We start from the raw sequence: 24,578 nt of genomic DNA, 5'->3' as shown, positions 1-24,578 counted from the left end.
TCTGACCTCCACTGCTCCATCTCTGATCTCCACTGCTCCATCTCTGATCTCCACTGCTCCATCTCTGCCCCTCCACTGCTCCATCTCTGATCTCCACTGCTCCATCTCTGCCCCTCCACTGCTCCCTCCATCTCTATCTCCCTACCTGATCTCTCCCTCCAGACACCCCATCCCTCCCGGATTCTGCAGGGATGCCCCAGCCAGGCCGGGTTTGCAGGAGCAGCAGCAGCCCCGGGGTTAATTAGTGAGAGCCAGCAGCCCTTCACACGTTGGGAATTAATTACGTTTCAGGGATTGTTTCCTTTTGCTAAATGCCCCACAATGGGAAGGTCTGAACTGTCTCAGGGGCTTTTGTCAGCCCATTTTCTTTCTTGTACCCATCAAATAGGATTTGTTTAAAGTATCTCCTAAACTGAGCTGGCACCTGGGCTTTAAAAGCTGCTGCTGGTACCCAGAACGTGCTGAGCACCACCAGCAGGTCAGAGAGCACCTCTGTGCTGCAGAGCCAAGGGCAGAGCCTCTCCACAAATGTGGAATTTGAAGCAAAATATCATTTAATAGAGAAATAATAACCATGGGATGGTCTCCATCCTCACTCCAGTAGAGGTTCTGGAGAAGAGCTGCAGGGACCAACCCAGCTCCCAAACCCCAGCTCCATCAGTCCTGCCCTGGTGGCTCAAACCAGCTCAAAGCACTTTGCTTTCAGCCCTTCTGGGTTTGGTTGTTTTCTCCCAATTTCCAGGGAATGCTCTTCCTGCAAGTCCAGCTCATGTTCACTGCAGTTAAAATCAGCTCAATTTATTTATTTCCTGCTGAGGTGTGACCCAGCAGGACAAGGGCCAGACAGCATTTGGGATTTACAACCTGGTTTTACAGAGCAGCTGCCATCTTCCAATCTCCCCTGCTCCCACTGCATTGTATTCCCATAAATTCCTTCTCACAGGATCCCATTTTCCTGTGCTAAGGTGAACTGCAGTGAACCACAACAAAATGAAAACCTGTCCTGCAATGAACCTCAACAGCTCCAAGCACAGGCTCCTGGTTTTGCCTTTAAATGTCTCTGTTCCAGATCAGTCAGAAGATATTTGCAACAAAGTCTCAGGGAGCACAACACAGGGGGAAGAGGGAGCAGAAATCCCAGGGCAAGGCAGGAGCAGAGCTCCAGGGGTGAGGGGGGACGGAGGATCAGAGGCCCGGGTGACCTCTCCCTGCTGTAGCAGCACAGCAGTTACAATCTCTGCCACTGAATCAATGATTCAGTTCTCCTGCCCTGCCCCATTCCTGCACAGGTTACAGGGATGCAGACACAGCAGGAGCAGGATCCTCAGGCAGCCAGCAGGCTGGGAGGAGTTAAGGAGTGAAATTCAAGGAAAAACCTCTGGGTGCTGTGGGTTTGATCATAATGACCTTTATTGGAGACAGGTGGGGTCATTTATTATACAGAAGTAACATCACACCATTCTCTTCCCATTTAATTCCTTTTAGTCTCCTTATAAATCTGTAGCAAAAGTGCACTTTGAGCAGTTTTTAATCTATAGTATATATCTTTCAATATTATCTCTCAGTCAGGTATTTTATTTGTAAAAAGGTATCACCAGATATACAAAATACATGTCTAGTGTACTACATTACTTTTTGTATTTACTGTTTAGATTATTTTTAACTCAGTGCTCTCTCTTTTTTTTCATTTTTTGCAAGACTCAGTGATGAGAGTCTTCTGGTGGCATCACCAGGAGAGGACTCACAGCTTGTGTGTGGAGAAGGGGAGAAGACTCTTAGCCAGAACAATTGTCACACAACAGAACAAGATGACAAGAACATTTGCTGCTGTTGAATGTGTCTCTTAAAATGACAGTACTCTGTATAATAAAAAAGAATTAAAAAACCCAATGTCCATATTTTATCTTCTGGAAGAGATGTGCCAGGAGAATGGAAGCTGCACCCAGCTGGAATACAATGGCAAAGGTTCATTTGCATTTTGAAGGCAGGAGTTAATTGCTAAACATCACCTTTGTGGTCATGAGAGGAAGGAACAGACACAGGCAGCATGAGGAGCTGTGAGATCCTGCTTTCCTGAGGACAGTGTTTTGGTAAAATATTGAATATCCTGCACAAGCCACAGAATTGCATAAGTTAAAGATCCTCAAGAACAACAAGCACTGGGGACAGATGAGGGGCTGTGACAGCCACACTGAGGACACACAGCTCAGGGGCCCAGCAGAACACTCCTCCCCCTGGGAGGCTGCAGCCAGCTGGGACAGGCTTTGGCACAGCAACAGCACTTCTCCAAAAGAAACTTGCACAAGATCTTCTGAGATTTCTCACCAACTTCTTCAGTCTTTTCTTCCTAGTTATCCTTGAGATTAGAATATATACACATAACTGATAATTGCTTCATTTCAGTCTTCAAAAGACCAACCATTTCCCCTGGGAAGCAAGGCCTAGAGAGGTAAAACAATCAGAAGCATTTTAGGGGGGTTATGATTCCCAGATGGAGACAAACATCACCAACAATGGCTGCAACACTGACCAGGTAATGTCTGCTGGGTTGGTTGGTTTTCCTTCTCCCCTGTTCATTACCCTGAAGACTCAGAACTCCTGGATTAGTTCCCTAAACACCCCTTCCCTTGGCCAACCCTTCCCAACTGGTGCTGTTTCTGTGATTAGCATAGATTCAAAATGCAATTTGCATCAGTTTGCTTGGAATTGAGTGAAATGTGGAACAGATCCTGCTTCAGAATGAGGGCACTTTTGGTTTATGCAACAGCTCCAAGAAAGGCTGGAATTCCCAACTTTTCTACAGCAGAGATGGTCTTTGACAGCTCAGGGCTGCTCTGCTGCCCTGGAACCTGCAGCAACTGGAGGCAAAACTGCTGCTTGCAAAGGAAAATGCACAGCAGGAGAGGCTGGGTGTGGAGACAGTTCTCTGCCTTCTGCAGGAGAAACAGAACAGCACAAAGAAGAGTACAAAAAGAAGCAGTGCTGTTAGTGTTCTCTAAACCCAAGAGAATGCAGGATGGGGAGGTTTACAATGCTGCAGAGAAAAGGGTTTGTCTGCTTTTTCTTTATAAAAATTACAGACTTGACATTTCCAATATGTCTTAGCTTTGTACTGCTTCTCAAGTCTGAGTCACCAAAAATATCCAGCAAGCAGCTGCTGCTCATATCCTAAAATATGCCTTCAGCTGACACTGAATATTGAAATCATTCTGCTAAAATACAGAAAAACGATGGCAGAAACCAAGGTATAGCCTCAGGCCAACTTTAAATGGTAAAAATCCTACAATGCTACTTTGAAATCTCTTCTTGAGTTCATGAACAAATAAGCAGCCGGGTTCCAAGTAGAGGTAACGCAGATTTTGGAAGATAGCACGTAAAAAAAAAACCCAAAAAAAGCCCAGAAAGAAAACTGGAACAAAACTCTTCTTGTTAGGGCAGTTCAGCACTAATCCTCCAAAGGGGGAGGAGGGAGCTCTCCCCTCCCCTGGCTCTGTCCTGGTCCTACAGCAGCACCGAGGAGCTGCTCTGCTGGCACACACAGGCTCCACCTGGACAAAGCTTGATCCCTTTTTCCTTGTGTCCATCCTTTGTGTCTCTTGTCAGTCCCTGGACTGGTAGAAGAGGATATATCCAGACTCAGAGTTTTTGGAAATGTCTGATGTTAACCCATAGAATTCTTCAATGGCCTGGGCGTCAATTTTCTGAAAATTAATGGAAGTTTTAATTAGCTTCAATCACATCACCACCTAAAAGCCTTTTCCCAGATAAACCATTATTCCCAGCTCTTGGAGGTGATCTGGAAAGCCAAGCAGTGCTGACATGCTGACATTCCAACATCATTCAATCCAACAAAACATTTTTTTCCCCACTTAATAACTTTCTGACTATTGAAAAACCAGGAAATGAGGATGAACAATAAACTTTTCAGAAGGGGTACAGTCCTTAGCTGGACTACAAAACAAGTGATGCATGAAAATGTATCCTTAAAGGACTACATGACATTTTTATATTTGCTTTCCTCATGCTGGTGGTACCTTGACTGAGTATTTTATAATTAAATTATTTTATTTTTTTTTTTAAAAATTAGTCACTAATCAGGCAAGAAGCTTCAGCTAAAATAACTCCAGATTTCAAAGTTATTGTAACTCTTTTAAGGAGAAAAGTCCTGCAAGAGCTTCATGAATTCTGTGGGTCTCCTCTAATTATGATCTTTGGTCATAAAAGAGCTTTTCTACCAAGCAAAGCCTTCTGGAGTACCTATCACAACGTTTGTGTCTTAAGAAAAATCATGATTTGCTGTACTAATAGAATTAAAATCTATTAGCACAGCAAATCATTACACAGCTTGTATTTCAAGTTGTGATTGTGTGCAGAAAAGCTGCTTTGCTCTCATACTCCAAGCACAACTGGAGGGAATTTTAAAGGTTTTTTAAAGATGGTCCAGGTCCTGAGCACACCTGGCTTCCCATCAGTGAGCTGGATGCTGCAGCCCAGAGACTGGAATAAAGCATTTCCAGGCACCTGTGCTGCTCAGCATCCACTGGGATATGGAGTATTTTAATCCCTTTAGGACTCTGGATCCACAGAAATGAGAGGCTGAGGAGGAGATGAGCCTCAAGTTTCCTTTTATTCCCAAGGAATAAAGTTGAGGAAGTAAAGAAATGTTGCAAACACATGAAGCTCTGGGTTGAACACGTGCCCTGCTCAGGAGGAGCAGAAACCAACCTGTGATGAAAGAAAAGGAAGAGAAGGGGCAAGAGAAGGGGCAAGAGAAGAAAGGAAGAGAAGAAAGGAAGAGAAGAAAGGAAGAGAAGAAAGGAAGAGAAGAAAGGAAGAGAAGAAAGGAAGAGAAGAAAGGAAGAGAAGAAAGGAAGAGAAGAAAGGAAGAGAAGAAAGGAAGAGAAGAAAGGAAGAGAAGAAAGGAAGAGAAGAAAGGAAGAGAAGAAAGGAAGAGAAGAAAGGAAGAGAAGAAAGGAAGAGAAGAAAGGAAGAGAAGAAAGGAAGAGAAGAAAGGAAGAGAAGAAAGGAAGAGAGAAAGAAAGAGAGAAAGAAAGAGAGAAAGAAAGAGAAGAAAGGAAGAGAAGAAAGAAAGAGAAGAAAGGAAGAGAGAAAGAAAGAGAAAGCTGCAGAACCCACTTGGAGAAGGTGAAATCTCTGCTCCCTGAGCAGATTTTGGCATCACCAGAGCTCAGCAGCACTGGCTTCTCCCTGTGGCACTGCCAAACAGCAGTGAGCTGGGAGCAGCCTTTTCCCAGCACAAGAAAAAGCAGATTGGAGTTTTCAGAGGATGCATCAACTGCAGAAATTCTCTCTTGAAGGGTTTTGTTAAACACCTTCTCTTAAAAAATCAGAGGGGGAAATAAAGCCCCTAAACAGATTTTGTCTTTTCTCCATTCAAGGAGTGAGGGGAAGCTGAAATCCCCTGCTGAGGCTGCTGCATTTTCACACCATTTATTAACATAACGTTACTACAGACTGTTAGAGGCACATTTTAACAGAAATATAGTGAAAGAACACTCCTCTGCTCCTGCAGTATATTTAGCAGACAAGTCAAACATGTTTTATTTTAAGTGCCAGCTCACTTGCCATGCAATCAAGCCTATTTCCACTACTCATCCTGAATGCAACTCAAACATTTGATCCATATTAATTCATGCCTCAGATATTTTTAGTTTCGGCACAGCAAAACTGACTTCCTCCTTTAATGTCACTATGCACAGAAAACAGAGTGGAGCTGAAAGGGGATTATATAGATTCTATTCTTCCCATTCTTATTGAGCAGATATAGTTTAACCCAGTTGTAACTGTAGAGTACCAACCAGTGGATCCTGTTACTCTAAAGCTACAACTCTTAGGATTCTCCAACTTCACCTGGCATTAAAAATGATGTTATGAACTGAGATTTGCTCATTTCCAGCCACCTATTCTGGTTCTCCAAAGCAAATGCAGTTCAGCATTCAAATCCCTGAGGGATTTTTTAAGCAGAGCCATTCTGTGCCTGCCCTCAGTGTGGATTGCTCCATGGATGGAGTTTCCAGGTAAATTCTGGCACTGGCTGCATGCCCTGGCTGCTCTGTGACCAGTGTCACACTCAAATCAGCCACAGATCAGTGGCTCAGCTTTCTCAGCCCATTTGCCTTGGCTCAGGATCCCCCTTGGACTGAGTTGTCCCCTGGATTTGCTGTTTCCCCCATATGCTGCAGGATGTTTGGGGATCATCAATCTCCAATTTAATTGAGAGTTGGCCCTCCCATGAAATCCTAACACACAAATAAATCTGCCTTCCCCACTGCTGACATTTAGTGGGTAATGAGGACAAACTCCTTCCTGTTTTCAGTTTGGAGCTGTTCACTCACATCACTTGCCAAAAATGCAAGAAAGCTTTTTGTATTTCAGAGGGAAAAGGCTTTTCCTGGGTTTTCAGCTGCAATATTTGTGAACAAGAGCTTTGCACTCACCTTCTCAAACCTGTTTTGTTAGGTGGCCACACCTAGAATTTAAACCATCCAAAGAGCTTTGTTTTTATAGCATTTAAAAAAAAATCTATAAAAGATGAACTTGAAAACCAAAAGCAAGCCAGAATTAAAGATAGAAAAGCAACATAAAGGAAAAAAAAGTGGATTTTTTCCCAGAAGAGAAGAACTACATGACAGCTCCTGGATTTACTGCCCAATATCAGACAGCACGCATTTAAAAGCCATTTTTGGCACATCTATAAAAGTGTCAACAGTGCTTGCAGATAAACAGAAATTTGGTTTTGCACTAAAAATGAAGATATAACATAGAAGTGACTGATAGAAAACAAATACAGAATAAGAGGATGGTTATTTTCCATCTTTTAAAATGTGAAGTTCATCGCCTGGATGGAAAATACAGGTAACACTTGCATTTTAAAATATTGGGGTGAATACCACTTCCAAATTAGGTGACACAATTCTGTACTTGGACTATGACAGAAACAGAGGAAAATGACCCCAAAAACATAAAAATGGGAAAAAGGGAACTGCTGACAGCCACACACACTGGGGAGCCACCCCTCATGCTCAAAGCCATGCAAAGATCAAAAAAAAAAATTAAAAATGGGGAATGTGCTACATTTTTATTTCAACACAAGCATGGATTTTGCTATTTAGATACTTAATCAGGCCTTGACCACAGGATCTCCAAGACAAAGCATTTTCATCTTTACAAAAAGCAGCTCTGCTGTGGCATTTGTTCTACTGTTTGATATTTGCTTAATAATTAAGTGAAATCCATGGATGTATAAATATTGTGGATATCAGCCTTTACAGATATGTTGGCAGAAAAGGAAAAATTTGCTTGAGCTGTTTCAACATCATCTCTAAAATATTTTTTTTCCTACAATTCGTTGGTGAAAAGCGACCCAAAAAAAAAGTGAGAAGCTCTTTGAGTGCAGCAATGAAATGCAAGTCAGCAATGGAGAGGAGCCTAACAATGGGCTGCCATGAGAGTTTTGGGGTGGTTTGCTGTGTTTTTGTTACCCACCTCTACAATGTCATCATCAAAGAGCAGCCAGAAGCCGTGGCTCTTCACGATGGTGATGTAATGCCCACGGTTGGGGCCACTGCAGGAGAAGGAATTGCAAATGTATCACCCAGGAGCCACTGCCCTCCCCAGCACCACCTCTGCTCTCCCAGCTCCACTGCCCAGATTTTCTCTGGGGAGGTTTTTAGATTTTTGCCAAATTGCTTCAATTAAAACGTTGCTGTTGGCTGCTTGAAAACACAAAATATTCCAAATGCACAATGCTGTATTGAATATCATCATTCAGAGATTTTAAAAATCAAAATTAAAAATATTTCAATCTCGCCTGTGTTGCATTCACCACTGCTGAGTATTTTGACCACTGTGAAATTTTGATTTAAATCAGTTCTGAATTATTTTATTTCACAGCAGGAATTCCTTTAGTTCTCAGTGTGGTTTAACCTGAGCACAGCCAGACCCTCTGGGAGAGCCCTTCCCACTTTTCTAGTGGAAGTTTCCAATTCCCAGAACGGAATTCCTTTTTTTAGGGCAACTACATAAAATTAAATTTAAACTTGAATTTAAACCTAATTTAAATTTAAACTGAAGTAAAACCCTATGTGCAAAATATTTCAAACAAGTTCTGAGAACTCAAAATATTCAGAAAATCTCATTAATCTCAAGCCTTTGGTAAATTCCCAGTAAGAACTGAGAGGAGGTGAGTTACAGGAATCCTAAAAGCCCCACACAGGATAAAAGGTTTGAAGAAAAAAGGAAAACCATTTAATAATCTGAATTATTAATCACCATTATCTAAACACGTAAGTGTAGGCACAGGTATGGCAAATAAAAACTACACAAGAAAATGCATTGCCTGAGATCCTAAAATGATAAAAATTATATATAACTATAACTGCACAACAAAAATCTAGAATTATATGAAGTTTATTTATACTAAATCTATTCATTATTAGCAGTTTTTTTTCCTCAAAAAGATATTTCAAAGCATTTATGTGCTGTAATAACTGGTTACTTTCAAACTCACACTTCCTGAAGGCAGTTAAAAATATTTTTTCCCTTCAATGAGGGCTTTTTTTCTAAAATGCTCAGAAGTTTTTTCCTCTTTGCTTTTAAAACCAGAACTGAAGCTGCTAAAACTAAAATTTAATGAAGAAAATAAGGATATTTTAGAAACCCAGCAGTGCACAGTTTATTCCACATGATGGCACCAGCTTCTAAAGAAACTTCAAGGGTTTAGGCAGCAGCAAGATGAAAAATAGAATTTAATTCTATTTCAGTAGGTGTTTTTCCAAGATTTCTTTTTTGTTCCATTTAGATTTCCTGGAAAGCAGGGTTAGAGTTGGGGTTTTTAGTTGTTTTGGGTTTTTTTAATGATTGCTCTTTGCTACAGCTCAAAGGAAGAACTTGTCTGATGTGCCACTGTGCAGATGACACAAATGACACAAAATGACAAATCTGAAAAGTAAAATTTAAAACAGTAAAATGTTGGAGCCCTGGATGCTGAGAATTTTAAATTTTCTGGGCTGAAAGGCACGGAGCCACAAGAGAACACTGCATTTGACCTGAGGCTGTGGAGAAAACTTCCAAAATTGATTGATAGCCCTGGGATTGTGGGTGTGCAGTTGGTTAGAAATGTGTAATGTCATAGGGTGGAAAACTCAGAGTTTGGGGTTTTAGAATATAGAAATAAATATGAAGCAAGATGGAGGTTTTAGGGTGGACACAGGTTGTTCTTCTTCACCTTCTTCTTCATGGGTTTGGGTGATGTTTTGCAATTGGACAGAAGAGTCCTCATTGCTGACTTTTAGGATCAGTTATTGGGTTAAAAGGGAAAATAATCTAGGTGTTCTTTTTTAATTGGAGAGTTTAGTCTTAAAAGACCTTGGAACAAGAGATAGTTGGTCATTTTGTGCCTTCTAATGAAAAGGTGCAGAACTCATGGTTGTGAGGCTGTTTCACTGATAAGAAATAATAAACACCTGAACTGAACAAGAGCTACCTCCTCAAGTGCCTTCAGTCCAGACCTAGAAAAAGTGACAGTAAAAATATAAAACTGAATAGCAAAAAACCTAGTAAAAAATACATTTAAAAAAAAAAATCGAAATACTTCTATCCAAGCAGCTCTGCCAGTGCTCCTGCACTGCCCAGCAGTGTCATAAAGCAGCAGAGGGGTGAGGGATCCCCTCAGAACTCCAAGGAGAGGCAGGGGATGTGCACAGGTACCTGCCACAGTGCACCACCACGGCCACCAGGTCGTACATCCTGTCAGGGTTGGTGGCATCCCCCGAGGTGTTGAAGAGCCTCAGCTCCAGGGGGAACACCACCCTGTAGGACAGCTTGGTGTAGCGGTGCAGCTGGTCCATGTACTTGAACCTCTTCAAGTGCAGAGCCAGGATCATGGGCAGCTTCTTCACCCTCATTCTGGAGCACAAAAATGTGGGAAATAAAGGGGAAGGGTTAGCAAATCACTCCAGACAAAGATTTGTTCAAGAATATCTTCCTTATGAGGAAGCGCCATGAAATGAATCCCGTATAATCCAAAATATTGATAGAATAAAAAAAATAGGGTTTTTTTCTCTCTTAGTGAGAACAGGCAATATTTATTCCAAATTATTAACAGCACAACTGGCATCTGAATGCAAAACAACTGCAGGAAAATATTGATTTTTTACCCATCAGTGGGAAGAAAGAGCTGGAATAAATCTGTGTTGGTGCTCTGGCTGTGACCAAGTCTGAGGGGAGAAATAAGATTTTTTTGTACCCAGTGCTCCCAGACAAAGCAGATGGGATGTTTTCCAGGGGCTTTAAGCTGATTAATGCTAACTGGGGAAAATGTGGATGTCTGGAAACAGCAGATAGAAACTCTTCAGGGAGAAACCCAGAATGAATCTCCTCATGAAGTTACTTGGTCTCTCCACTTCTTCACCAAACACAGACCTACACAACCTCACCTTTTCTCTGCCTGAATCCACCAGGTGTATTTGCCCAGAAATGTAGAGAGAACATCTCCCTCAGCCTGAATGTTTGGCCCTTACCTCTTCTGTGCCTCCTGTTTGCTGCGGCACTGCTCACAATAGTATTTGTATTCACTGCATAGAGTTTCAGTGTTACTAAATCCCCTGTGGAAATCAGAGAGTGGCATAAGCAGGGATATTCCAGAGCATCCAGGCTGAAAATGCTGAAAAAAACCCCCAAACAACACACAGAGGATGAAACTCCTTTCACTCATGGTGCTCCCAGAGCCATTTGATGTGTATTTGTCTCGTTCCTGGCATGCAGCATCAACGTTCAGCTGGAAAAATCTGGAATTTACACTATTAACTGCCTATTTTCTGGCTAGGAAAGCTAATAAACAGCAAGAAGGTGATTGAGTTTTGTTTCCATCAGTAGCCATTCCATGTTTTCTTTAGTGGCAGAAATTAAATGTTCACATCTCCAGCCATTAAGTAGCAAAGTCTGGATGATCCTTCAGCTCCCAGCAATTAGAGATCCATTATCAGCTATTAAATAGCCAGATGCTGGATGCAAATTAAATATCCAAGCAGCTGATAAGCCTTGGATCTAGCAGACAAACACATGGAGCAAATGTCTACCAGGAAAAACTAAACTGACCCTTAACATCAGGGCCAGGCAACTGAAATTCAGTAAGAATATGAAAATAATCAAGAATTTATTGTGAAATCAAACACTGCATGTTTATTTTTGATAGAGCTTGGCTATGTGATGTAACAAATTCAAATCCCCATAAAAGAAAGTGAAAATCAATCTTATCTACCACTAGCATTTATTAAATACTAAAACCCACTAAGAACCCTTCCAAAACTAACAATATTTTACCTCATGTCAAAACCTACAGAGAATAACTAATCCAGGCTCTTTCCTCCTGACCAGGGCAGGTATTTTTTCCATTCCCAAAGAATTCTGTTTACCTTAGACAATGTGTAATTGATGTATTTTGTTCCACATCAACCGAGAGGTCCAGAAAGTCCTCATCTTTGCTACTAACCTTGAAAAAAAATAATAAGAGGAGATATTTGGTAACAATTTAGAGCTGGCAGATTTCTTTTATCCAATTCTGGAGTGGTGCAATGTGATTAAAAATAAATGTACATGTACACCAAGAGGCCTTTTCTTGAGGTAAACTAAAAGTGATTAAATAGTCTGATGTGGTGTTAAAATCTGTAGAGGAGCATTAAAAAAAAAGCAACAACAAAACAAATCCAAAAACCCACGGAAAAAAGCACAAAACCCCAAACACTTCCTCATGAAACATCTCTTCCCCCTTGAGACTTCAAGGCATTTCTGATTATTTCACTGGCAAAGCCAGGTTTTAACCACCCAGAGCTCTCACTGGAGAGGTTTTAACCACATTCCATTTTCTCTGCAGCCTGCTGCAGCTTTCTGCTGCATTTCAGGGTGTAACAGTCAATACTCAGAGGCAAGGCAGAAACAGGCAGATGGCTCCTCAATTAAATGGGTTAGCAGGGAGGAAAACCATCTTTCCATTTGTGGAACAGTCACATTTCATTGCAAAAACCTTGAGACAGAATCCTATTAATGTCATTTTTAGAGCTTCTCCTCACCACATAGCCATAACTTTAGATTTTAAATGCCAAGAGCAGTCTTTTCTGTTGTAATCACTCCTGGGGTTTTTTATTTCTCTCCCCATCTGGGTTTTCTCTTTTTTTTTTTAGCACTATTAAATCAGAGCATATGACAAACTACAAATCCCTGGTCTGAAGGTGCTGTGGTTCTAATTCTAGAATTCATGCCACTTTTTTTGCTCTCAAAGAGAGTGGCCAAGGACCAGCACCAAGCACAAAATTCCAGTTCAAGCAACTCAGTTCGTGCCAGAGTTAAATTAAGAGCAACTCTCATGTAGGAACACAACATAAACTCTCAGCCACTGACACAGGGAATAACATGGAGACAAAAAGGCAGCTTGGGTCAGCCAAGTGCAGCTGCCTCAATGGAAACAGGGAGGAGAAACAGGGAAAACACTGGGCTTTTTCTGGGCAACATACCTTAATGAGCACTGGTTTGAACATAGAGTCCTAAAATAGGCTATGCTCCATATTTTAATAGAGACAGTGCAATTTCATCTACCCTAGTGAATGAAAAAGGGTGCTCAGTGTTGGGGAAACCAATCCAGGAGCTGGGAGAGAGCTAAGGAGGAGTGGTTGGGTGGTGCACGTACAGCCTCACAGTTAAGACATCTGGTTTCATTGGTTAGTGTTCCTTGGAAGATTTCATGGACCCACGTCAGATCAGCCTTGTCTCCTTCTTCACTCTCAATGCTGCCATTCTGGAGCTTCCCATTCTGCTTCTCCTGCTTCTTCTCCTCTTGCAGCAAGTCAGCAATAGTGTTCAGTAGGTAGTTCAGGAATTCGTGTGCATCCTGCTGCATGTAATTATCAAATAATTCTGCAAAGGGAGACAGGGAGGAGAATGAACAACTACAGACACTTCCCAACACCAGGTCACTGTGGCTTTTTCCCTTCCCTCCTCTCCCCTGTTACACAGCTCTGGTGGCACTGGTGAGTTTGGGAAGAATTGCATTTTGTTGTTCTCTCAATGATTATCCTCAGGAAGAAGAAACACACAGCTGAAAAATACCCTTAAAGAAACTTAATTTGGCCATTTCTCAGAACTGAAGAAATCACTATTGGTTTGGGGCTTTTTGTAGTTTTTTTTCTTCTTTTCTTTGGAAAGGGAGATAAATAAAGAAATTCAGATGTGTTTGCCTTGGGCCACTGATTCATTAAATCCAGCACCAAGGGGCAAAAATCCCTTACTGGAAGTTTGTTATCTTTTCAAGTTCAAGCAGAGAGGAGAAATCAACAGCCAGAACTTTTCCTCAGCAAACAGCAGCTCTGATCCTAAGGAATTCATCCTGCCACAAATGCAAGGGAAGAGGCTATGAGTGGCTGGGTCTCCTGTGAGAGTTCATGAGAGCAATGACCTGCAGTGTGTTTTGTTCCTCTAGGGAGCACCAGGCCAGTGTGAAATATCTGGACATGTGCAAGTCTAGAAACACAGACACTGAGATAAGGACAACTCACAGGTGGTGAACTTCACACCACAAAAAATCTCCAAGAAACCTGTTAAAACTTGACAATTTTTACTCCAAAAAAATCCCTGAATTTAACATTTGACATCCTTAAATATGCATTAAAAAAAAATCATTTCTTCATTTACCATTTTCCTTCCTCAAGCGGGAAATAAATTTCTTGGGTGGGATGACTCCCACCTTCTTCTTTTGTGTGGCAATACTGTTGAAGAGATCAGAGAGGCAGGTCAGGAGGCTTTCCTTCTTTCGAGGCTGCACCTTGTATGCCAAAACCTTTTCCCGAAAGGGCCGACAAAAATACAGGGCCTGCAAGACGGAGTTGCAGTAGCAGGTATTGCCGAACTGGTCAGAAACAGAACACAGGGAAAACAAAGGCCTTTGCATTAGGGCTGCCAAAAAGGAATGACAGGAACAGAGTTCATTACAAATGTCACACAGTGAAACTGGAGAAGTCACCTGGCAGAGCTCATTTACTGGGGAAAACACTGGTTGGGATGGGGGGAACATGGTTGGGATGGGGGGGAACACTGGTTGGGATGGGGGGGAAACACTGGTTGGGATGGGGGAAACGCTGGTTGGGATGGGGGGGAAACGCTGCTTGGGATGGGGGGGAAACGCTGCTTGGGATGGGGGGGAAACGCTGCTTGGGATGGGGGAAACGCTGCTTGGGATGGGGGAAACGCTGCTTGGGATGGGGGAAACGCTGCTTGGGATGGGGGGGAAACGCTGCTTGGGATGGGGGGGAAACGCTGCTTGGGATGGGGGGGAAACGCTGCTTGGGATGGGGGGGAAACACTGGCTGGAAAGGGGGGGAACACTGCTTGGGATGGGGGGGAAACACTGCTTGGGATGGGGGGGAAACACTGCTTGGGATGGGGGGGAAACACTGCTTGGGATGGGGGGGAAACACTGCTTGGGATGGGGGGGAAACACTGGCTGGAAAGGGGGGGAACACTGGCTGGAAAGGGGGGGAACACTGGCTGGAAAGGGGGGGAACACTGGCTGGAAAGGGGGGGAACACTGGCTGGAAAGGGGGGGAACACTGGCTGGAATGGGGAAAAGAAAAACTGCTTGTGGGATGGGGGAAATGCTGGTTGGGATGGGGGAAATATTGCTTGGAATGGGGGGAAACACTGGCTGGAGTGGGGGGAAACACTGGTTGGGATGGGAGGAATGGAGGGAAACACTGGTTGGAATGGGGGGAAATACTGCTTGGAATGGGGGGAATATAGAGAAACACTGGTTGGAGTGGGGGGAAACTGCTTGGAATGGGAGGAAATACTGGTTGGAATGAGGGGAAACACTGCCTGGGATGGGGGGAAACACTGGTTCAAATAGGGGGGAACACTGCTTGGAATGGGGGGAAACACTGCCTGGAATGAGGGGAAACACTGCCTGGAATGGGGGGAAACACTGCCTGGAATGGGGGAAAGAAACACTGCCTGGAATGGGGGAAAGAAACACTGCCTGGAATGGGGGAAAGAAACACTGCCTGGAATGGGGGAAAGAAACACTGCCTGGAATGGGGGAAAGAAACACTGCCTGGAATGGGGGAAAGAAACACTGCCTGGAATGGGGGAAAGAAACACTGTTTGTGGGATGGGGGAAATGCTGGTTGGGATGGGGGAAATATTGCTTGGAATGGGGGGAAACACTGGCTGGAGTGGGGGGAAACACTGGTTGGGATGGGGGGAATGGGGGAAACACTGCCTGGAATGGGGGGAAATATTGCTTGGAATGGGGGGAATATAGAGAAACACTGCTTGGAGTGGGGGGAAACTGCTTGGAATGGGAGGAAATACTGGTTGGAATAAGGGGAAACACTGGCTGGGATGGGGGGAAACAATGCCTGGGATGGGGGGGAAACACTGCCTGGGATGGGGGGGAAACACTGCCTGGGATGGGGGGGAAACACTGCCTGGGATGGGGGGGAAACACTGCCTGGGATGGGGGGGAAACACTGCCTGGGATGGGGGGGAAACACTGCCTGGGATGGGGGAAAGAAACACTGCTTGTGGGATGGGGGAAATGCTGATTGGGATGGGGGAAATATTGCTTGGAATGGGGGGAAACACTGGCTGGAGTGGGGGGAAACATTGGTTGGGATGGGAGGAATGGAGGGAAACAGTGGGTGGAATGGGGGGAAATATTGCTTGGAATGGGGGGAATGGGGGAAACACTGCCTGGAATGGGGGGAATGGGGGAAACACTGCCTGGAACGGGGGGAATGGGGGAAACACTGCCTGGAATGGGGGGAATGGGGGAAACACTGCCTGGAACGGGGGGAATGGGGGGAATGGGGGAAACACTGCCTGGAACGGGGGGAATGGGGGGAATGGGGGAAACACTGCCTGGAATGGGGGGAATGGGGGGAAACACTGCCTGGAATGGGGGGAATGGGGGGAAACACTGCCTGGAACGGGGGGAAAGGCTGAGCCTTGTGACAGCAAGGGTAGGGAGAGGAGGCATCACTCACAGGATGCTGGGAATACACAGAAAAAGTAATTAAGGATTCAGCAAAGAATCAAAATTTGTGGAGACACAGAACAACTCATCATCCTGAGAGGGGAGAGCTAGCAAGGATACTAAATAAATCAATAAAAAATTCCACAGAGTATTTTAAGTTGGGAGGGACCCCTGAGGATCACTGAGTCCAACTCTAAAGTGAGCAACCCATACAGGGATCAAACCCACAGCCTTGGCATTACCAGCACCCTGCTCTGACCAACTGAGCCAATCCCAGGAGCAAAACCTATTATAAATTAATAATAAAACCAATATTTCCTGCTTATAACACAATGTTTTGAGCAGCACACGATGCAGGGCCATGCCCAGAGCAGCTGTTTGGCCTGTGTGCAGGCAGTGTCAGGCACAGATAAGGCCTTGCAGAGGCTGCTCCCCCTGGCTGAGCAAGGAGGACACCAGGATATCAGCTTATCACCCACAGCAACACACCATGGCTTCAGAGCTGCTGCTCTGCAATCCACTGTGCTGCTGCTGCTGCTTCAAAAAGGGACACAAATTCTGGGTTTTCAGCCCCCAGATATTTTGGTAACGAGGTTCTGCACCCCAAGAGCAACATATTTTAAATAAAGCAAAAAAACATAAAAATCTGTCTGTAGAGCAAACTGGTTTTAGGTGATACACTGAGACATAGTCACTGTTCACCCAAATTTGGGGTGTTGACTGCAGCAGAGTGGTTTCAAGGTAATAATCACTTTGACTGAAACAGAAAAGGAACAGCTTCATTCATACAGCTCTAAAGGTCACAGATTATAGCTCCAGTAACATTGATTTATACCATATGCAAACAACAGGGAACAACAGCTAAAACTTATTGACACGAGGAAAATATATATGGAAACTAAACAAACACATGAATTAGGAGAGAGAATCACTCACATGCTTGTTAGTGACCTAGAAAAACAAAGAATCATCATGCTAAATAAATCTGCACACAACACAAAATAGCCATCCTAATTCTGAAAGCTTATTTGAAGATAGGAGCTTCTTAAAATGAAAATTGAGATGAAATTCTGGAATGACACCATTGTTCCATCCCTCTTAGGTTTTAGTAAATATAAACTATTTTAAGTTTCCCACATATTCTGCAGTGGCTTTAGATACATTTTAACAGAGTCAGGTTGCTTTAACTCATTGATCCAAAAATTAAATAACTATTTATAAAATATATTTTATATATATAAAAATATACTATTTTATATAAAATATACTGAAATACTATACTATAAATAATTAAATAACTATTCAACCCAAAGTTTTGGCCTCCATTGCCCACAAGTTCAACACCTGATTGTATTTGCAGTGCAATCACACATTTAACAGCACTGATGCTGAAGGCATGGAATTGTCCTCTTTAAAATGCTCCAATTAATTCCAAATCATGAAAGAACCAGAAATAACTTCAGAAAAAGCTCAGCAGAACAACAGTGTGGAAACACCACCCTCAAGAACCCAGTTGCATGCAATGAAGCACAACAATGTTAGCCATGTTTTGTCCTTCAAACCAGAGAATGGATGGGGTTCTAATAATTCTGGTTATTTTTAGGATGCTGTTTTTCCTCCTCACTCCATTCAGTGCTCTGCTATTTCTGTCACAATTCCATTTTTGCCATTCTGGTGCAAACCTCAGCAGCTCTGGAACGGCCACCAGCACCCCACGTAGGGAACAGAATTCTGGGTGTTTGGACAGCTGGGTGTGTGAAACATAAACTGCTAGAAACCCACACAGAGTCAATTAACTGGGTCTCTAATGAGCTCAATAAATACTGTTTAGTTGGCCTTACTTGGTGTGTGAAGACATGGAGCATCTCCCAGCTCTCAACACAACCCTGACGACCAGAACACAGCAATAATTGTTTCTAGTGAGTTCTGCCAAAATTGCATTTTCCCATCATGAATAGGATGCCACAGAACCACTGCTGCTCTGAACTCACCAGGATCAACATCCTCTGCACAGCTCTGCTGCCCCACAGCCACACAAACTGCAAAAATTCAGCTTTTTGGAGGGTTCATGGCTACACCAAAAATCCAGAAGGAGTATTACGACACGAAGGAAATATCCACCCAGTCCATGTCATTCATCTCCTGCACAAAACTTCCACTCCTCCCACGAGAGGGATGTTTTTAGAACTAAAAAGTAACACATTTTAATTTTAAAGCCTCCCCTGCACTGCAGCATCAGTGGAAAATCTGCTCTGGAACAGCATATGAACAATGGACACACTTTATTATTTCCAATTTTCCAGCGAAATATTAAAATCTTAGAATTAAAAATGTAGTGGAGGAGGAAGAGTTCTCTCAGAGACTTTACAAGAAATACATTTATTTTTCTGTGTTTCAGATGAAATGCTGTCTTGGTTAATAAGCACACTGCAGGATGTGGTGTCTGTGCTCAGTCCCACTCCAAGTGAGAAGTTTCATCCATCAAGTTCTGAGAGAATCCTGTTAAGCTCCAAATTAGGATGTGAATGAAAACCCAGCATTTGAAGCATACAAAATTCACTTACATTGACCAAGCCAAAATAATGCTCATTCACAGGGAACTGCTCAGGACCAATCTCTTTCTCCAAAGCAGAGGCATTGGCGCCCTACAAAAAACAATATTTATGTTAGGGAAAATAGAAATTTCCTAAAAAACCCCCCAAAGCTTAGGAAATAATTTACTTCCACTGAAAATCAGTATTTTGTCAGAATTAAATGAATGTGAAGCTTTATTATCATAAATGTACCAAGATGTAATTTAAAATCTCAACTCCCTCAGCCAAAATCAATAATCTGATCTACCAGAAAGGTTTGCTACATTTGAGTTTCTTTAAAAATTATCCCAATTAATTGTTCTCACTTAAAACACCAGGTTGGCCACAGTGATCTAGAAACAGCAACTTAATTTAGTCAAGAATGCACTGTAAAAATAAACTTATCCTGTCTTTTTCTAGCTTTATTTTGCAAAATACTACGGACAAATGAAGATTTTTATTACAAATCCCCAGAAGAATGGAAGGAAGAGTTTTACCACAGATCACCTGAAAGTGCTGTGGCTTGGTTACCTTTCATTTCAAGGTGATGTGTGAAGCTCACAGTGCATTTTGACACTCCCTGAGTTTCCAGCAGTACAATGAGGGTGGAATTTGCTGTTTTAGATACAACTGAAAACCACCACTGCTCTTATTTGGCACATAAAGCAACAACTAAAGCATTCCAATGCTTTATTTTTAATTTTAACTTGCTCCACTTCATATTCAAAGTGGTTTCTTCATCTCTTTCCGTTTTCAATCCACCAGCCCCTTATGGATGGCAATACCTGGGGTTTGGTTCCTTCCCTCATTCCTCTCCACCTTGTTCTTTAATGCTTCTTGCTGATGCTCCAACATTCCTGAGCTCCTTTGTGCAGAATCCAAACACTTTGGATTCCTAATTCTGTTTTAAATGCCCAAGTGACTGCAATTCTAACCTTGCCCAAACAGAAATCCTCCTGCACAGGTGAGCCACCTTCAGACACCTCAGAACAACATTCAACCAAACATTTCAGTCCAGCAAAACTCAATTGATTTCTTCCCCTGAAGCTACCAATGCTTTTCAATTGCTCAGCAAACATTTCCACCAGCTCCCTATTAATATAAACCACAAGCAAGTAAGGACAGTTCCATCCAGATTGTTTTTAACAGAGAAATAACTAAAAATTTCCTAAAAACCAGGAGAGAAACCAAGAAACAATTCTGGATTCTGGTTTAACAGCTGTAGTTGGATGTCCCCCATCAGATTCCCAGTGAGTTCCAGTTCTCAAAGCAGATAAAAGGAGGCAGGCTCAGAACTGGGTACTCCAAACCCCACCCAACATTGCCAGGGTGCTGACAGATTTACAAGCAGAGCCTGCTCAAGCAGCAATTACACACAGCATTTCTGAGGCATCAGTGCCAGTTCAGGCAGCTCCTCTCATTTGTTTCCTTGCAGCCATTCCCTGCTTCCAAGGAGCTCTTTTTCCTCCAATATCTGCCCTCAATAAAACCCAAATCAAACCTAAAATGAAAGGAGAACCATCAGCGAGGAGGATTTGCTGCCAGGGGTCTTTCCTGGGCTACCTCAGCTCTCCACTTCCTCTGCTCTGATCCACACTGCCTTTGGGAAATGCTGTAAAATTCAAAATTCAAAATTTCCAAAATTCATGGAAATGCACAGGAGGGGAAAATTCTGGAATTTTCAGCCTGGAAATCAGAACTGGCTCCTGCTGAGGTTGTTTTGCTCTTCCATGCTGCATGTTTGGAGATTAGGAAAGGAGGATTTGTAAACCCTGAGAGCTTGGGAAGTTCAGTTTCAATTTCTCTGGAGGTTCCTCAGCCCCTCCATGATCTCCAGTATTTTATTAGGAGAAAAGCCCATTAAAGGAGGTACCAAACCTCCAAAACCAGTGAAACCTGAGAGCCCAAATGACCCAGCTGGAAAGCAGCACATGGAATAAATATCTGTACAAACAAATAAAACCAAAAGAATGGTTTTATTCAAAATGTAATTTTGAATAAAGCTATGATATAAAGAATTGAATAACCTGCCATAAACTAGGGTTGTCAACCAAGCCACCACCAACTTGTATCCATTTAACCTGACAGGTCACTGGTGAATTTTTTCCCAAGTGTTTCCTTGTATTTATTGCCCAAACTTTATACATTTGGGTAAATTAACTGCAGAGGCAGATTAAAAAATTAAGGTTTCCTTAACAAATTAATATTAATTATATTTAATGTATTATTTACAATTGAAGTGGTAGATGCCTCATCCCTGGGAGTGTTCAAGGCCAGGCTGGAGCAACCTGGGATAGTGGAAGGTGTCCCTGCCCATGGAATGGGATGAGCTTTGAGGTCCCTTCCAACCCAAACAATTCTGGGATTCTGTGATGATTCTAAAGTTTCTTCCTAGAGAATATTTTCAATTCATAAAATCATTAAAAAAAAAACCAAAACAGGACTCAAAGCACTTGTGGGAGGAATAAAAAAAAAAACAAACAAAAACCCAGAGATGAATCATAAATAGCTCTGAAGATGCAAACTTGCAAATTCAATAGAGAAAAAGTTCCAGGAAATGCAGTGCCCAGTGTTCCAGGGAAAAAGAACTCCCTTGCAGAATCACAGATGATTCATCACAGAGTCAATGTCCAGGAGAGCTGCACTGAACAAGGACATGGGGGAAATTCACTTTATGGGGAGGGCACCACTTGGTCACGTTTTGGGGTAAGGTCCAGAACTGCAGGCAAAGTCCAGCTCCTCCCAGTCAGGGATCTCTGCAAGCCAATTAACAATTAGCAATTAACTCAGGGCAGTGAAACCTGCTCCAGCCTGAGCCATGGCCTGCTGCAGTGAGGCTTTGCTGTCACTCTGACGGGTGGCACATCCCTCTGCCCACCCCAGCTGAAAGAGTCTTCCATCTGTCACAGATCACAGGAATAATTCCTCACCAGAAACAATCCACACCTCATCATTTTGGAAATAGAAAAGTCACATTTTGTCCAGAATTAAAAATCTAACCAAAGTGGGAAGTGTACATAAGATGAAAATTAATTTTGTTATTTGGGGAATTAATTAAATTCTCCTCTTTGTGGTGCCACAGCCAAAGTGTTCTGCATCTTGTGGCACTTTGCACACCTAAACCCACCAGAAAATCAATACAGTTTTGCTGAACTATGTGACATATTGTGGGAGCAACAAGAAATGCCATGAAAAAATCCTTCATCCATAGCAATAGAGTTTGCTTGGCATAAAACAGCTAAGCAAGAACACTAAAAACTAAAATACAGCTGAAGATAAAGATTAATGACTTCTCACTGCTAGTGCAAGGCAAATAAATGAATGTTTTACCAACCCCAGAGTACCTCCCTGACTTCTGGGAGGTGCAAGGAAATGCTCCCCAGGAGCTGCTCTGCTTCAGGACCATCAAACTCAGCTCTGTGAGCAGGAATAAACCCAGATTTGTCCAACACACAGTTACCCCAGGAGGAAAACTTCTCATTTAACCACGTGGTAATAGTGATTGACTTCCAGCATGAGATGTGGATTTGGTCTTCCACAGTGGTGGGGAGGTGACAAGGGAAGTTTCAGCACTTGTAAGCAGAATTTTCCATTTTCTGGAAATTCCTGGATTTCAAGTGTTGTCTCAGAGCTTCCCTTTTCTGCTCACAGCCCACTCACAGAACTGGCTGTGCTTCCACAGCTCTGCAATTATCAGTCAAACAGGAAAATGAAAAACTGCCTGGCCCATCTCAACTATCACCACCTCAGCAGGAATACACACAGCTAAAAATGGCCAAGAAAACCCCCAAAGAACAACAAGAAAATATTTCCTGTCACAGCTGCAGTCATTTTACTTTATGTATATCAGCTAATTAAAAGAAGGCTCTATCCATGAACATTTCATGTCTGAAAAGACAAAGAACACCCTTAAAAAATCGAATATACCAAATATTGAAGTACCAAAAAACAGCACAGGGAACTGGTAACATTCAAGTTTTCCTCACTTTTTTATACCAACACAGTGAGGGACATCACACCAATATCTGGATTTAAAATGCAAGAAAAGGCTGGATGGGGCACTCAGTGCTCTGGGCTGGTGACAAGGTGGGGACTGTCACATTGGACTCAATAATCCTGGAAGTCTTTTCCAACCTAAAGGATTCTGGGATTCTATTCCATGCTCAGAGCTGGATGAGATACAGAGAAAAGAGCATTGGGGTAAACTAATACCTACCCAGAGAACACTCAAGGCAAGTTCTGGTGAATTTTTTAAAGCAAAGGGATGTGAAAGGAGCAGTTTCAAACCCCCTTACCTGAGGGAGCTGTCTAACCAAGCCAAACTGAGGCAGTGATCCCACAGTACTCCTGAAATTTTAACTGAAAAAGCCATCAAATCCAGAAGAGAGATCTATCAACTCTTCCAGCTTGTAAGCTCTGAGCGATTTTTGCTCACTAGAGAAGTCTTAAAGATTTCTTTCCAGTTCAATGCAACATGCAAGTGGAATAAATAATAGTAGACTTTTGTTTCTTAGCCACTGCAGCACCAAAACTAGATCATAGAGAAGGATAATAGGCATTACTGCCTCTTCTTAGCAAAAAAGAAAAAAAAAATCCTATTTCTGCAAAGAAAATGAGTATTTTGCATAGCCTAGATTTAATTGATTTCAGAAACTGGAAATGTATCAAACAACAGGGCTTCAATACTTGGTGACCTTAAACTTACTGGATTTGTAATTATTCTTACAGACAAAAGCTCAGAGTTTGCATTCACTTATCTGCCAGGAATCAGAGGAGTGCTCAGTTCATTCTGTATTATATTGAATTAGCTTTATGGCAGAAATTGCAATCAGGCAAGAGTTGAAGAGTTCTGGTGAAGCTGTGGATGAATAAAAGCTGGGAGTGATTAAGAAGAACCCCACAGCTCAGAACAGGAGCTGCTGTCAGCTGAGAATTCCACATTTCCAGCATCCTCGTGGTTCCTGCTTCAAGTCAGAGCCTCTTTCCTTCTCAGCAATATGAGTTTCACTGAGTTGCAGTGAAATCTTGATCCACCACAAACCCTGGCTGACAATTAGTGCACTGTTATTACAAACTACCCATTTTTTTTACCCTGAATTCACACTTTCCCACTTGGCTGGAATCCCCATTTCCATTCCCAAATATCTGCTTTCTGTGCTCTGGAGGTAACTCTGCCCTTGTGGGGATGGTTAGAAAGGCAGAGAGAAGGGTGTGAGGAGACCTGAGCATGGAGCAGCTGCTGCTGCAGCTCCAGGGAAAAAAAGGGACCAAAATTAGCACAACTCTGGGGCAGGACCCTCAGTGCTATTCTGAGCTCCTGTCAAAATAATCAGGTCAGTGCTGTGCTGCTGCTCAGCAAACAGTGAGCTGGAAAATGAGGGAAAAACCCACAAAGCAGGGAAGGAGTCAGGAGTGGGGAGATCCCACTGCCCTCAGAGTTCATGGCATTCACCCCTGACAAGTTCTGAGGGGCTCTAATTACACGGGTTTTGAATTGCCAGTGGGTTTAGAGCCATTCCATAACCACCACTGGCTCAATGTAATGACAAAAAATACTCAAGATTTCTTTGGTGTCATTAACAGACACAGAAATTCAGAAAGACTTGTCAAACAAATGCCCCATGAGGTTTTAATTGATGGTTTTTAACAGGGATGAAGCAGCTGCTTCAAGTACAAGGGAATTAACTGAAATGGTGAAGTCCTTCCAATCTTTTCAAAAATACAACTACAAACTTACAGTTTGGTCTTTTTTCAAAATTAATCCTGCCAAAATCTACAAGGAGTCTTTTTTTTTTTTTTTTTGGTTAAAGTCTGCTGTGTTTATTTTGGGCACTCCACTACTTTAGATGGACACACATAAATGCACACACCCCAACAGATGCTCCATTTGCAGTTCATTTGTGGACAGTTGCAGACTGTCAGAAGAGAACTTTTAAAATCTGGATGTGTGTCCCAAAATTTCA

The 24,578-nt window shown here is 42.7% G+C and overlaps 1 protein-coding gene across 1 annotated transcript in view; it reads right to left on the bottom strand.

Moving 5' to 3' along the window:
- Positions 1 to 1,386: 1,386 nt before the first annotated feature.
- Positions 1,387 to 24,578, bottom strand: part of LOC136562610 (ubiquitin carboxyl-terminal hydrolase 12-like) — a 31,041-nt gene continuing 7,849 nt past the window's right edge. The window contains exons 2-9 of the mRNA XM_066559541.1: positions 18,607 to 18,687; positions 13,705 to 13,918; positions 12,704 to 12,930; positions 11,436 to 11,512; positions 10,542 to 10,625; positions 9,730 to 9,927; positions 7,507 to 7,585; positions 1,387 to 3,701 (exon numbers count right to left, since the gene is read on the bottom strand). Of these exons, the coding sequence (XP_066415638.1) occupies positions 3,600 to 3,701; positions 7,507 to 7,585; positions 9,730 to 9,927; positions 10,542 to 10,625; positions 11,436 to 11,512; positions 12,704 to 12,930; positions 13,705 to 13,918; positions 18,607 to 18,687 (1,062 nt within the window). The 3' untranslated portion in view covers positions 1,387 to 3,599. The remainder of the gene's footprint in view (positions 3,702 to 7,506; positions 7,586 to 9,729; positions 9,928 to 10,541; positions 10,626 to 11,435; positions 11,513 to 12,703; positions 12,931 to 13,704; positions 13,919 to 18,606; positions 18,688 to 24,578) is intronic.

This window comes from Molothrus aeneus, chromosome 14 (genome assembly GCF_037042795.1).
Source record: "Molothrus aeneus isolate 106 chromosome 14, BPBGC_Maene_1.0, whole genome shotgun sequence".
Lineage (NCBI taxonomy): Eukaryota > Metazoa > Chordata > Aves > Passeriformes > Icteridae > Molothrus > Molothrus aeneus.
The sequence above is the reverse complement of the archived record's forward strand: the minus strand, read 5'-3'. Positions and strand labels throughout refer to the sequence as shown.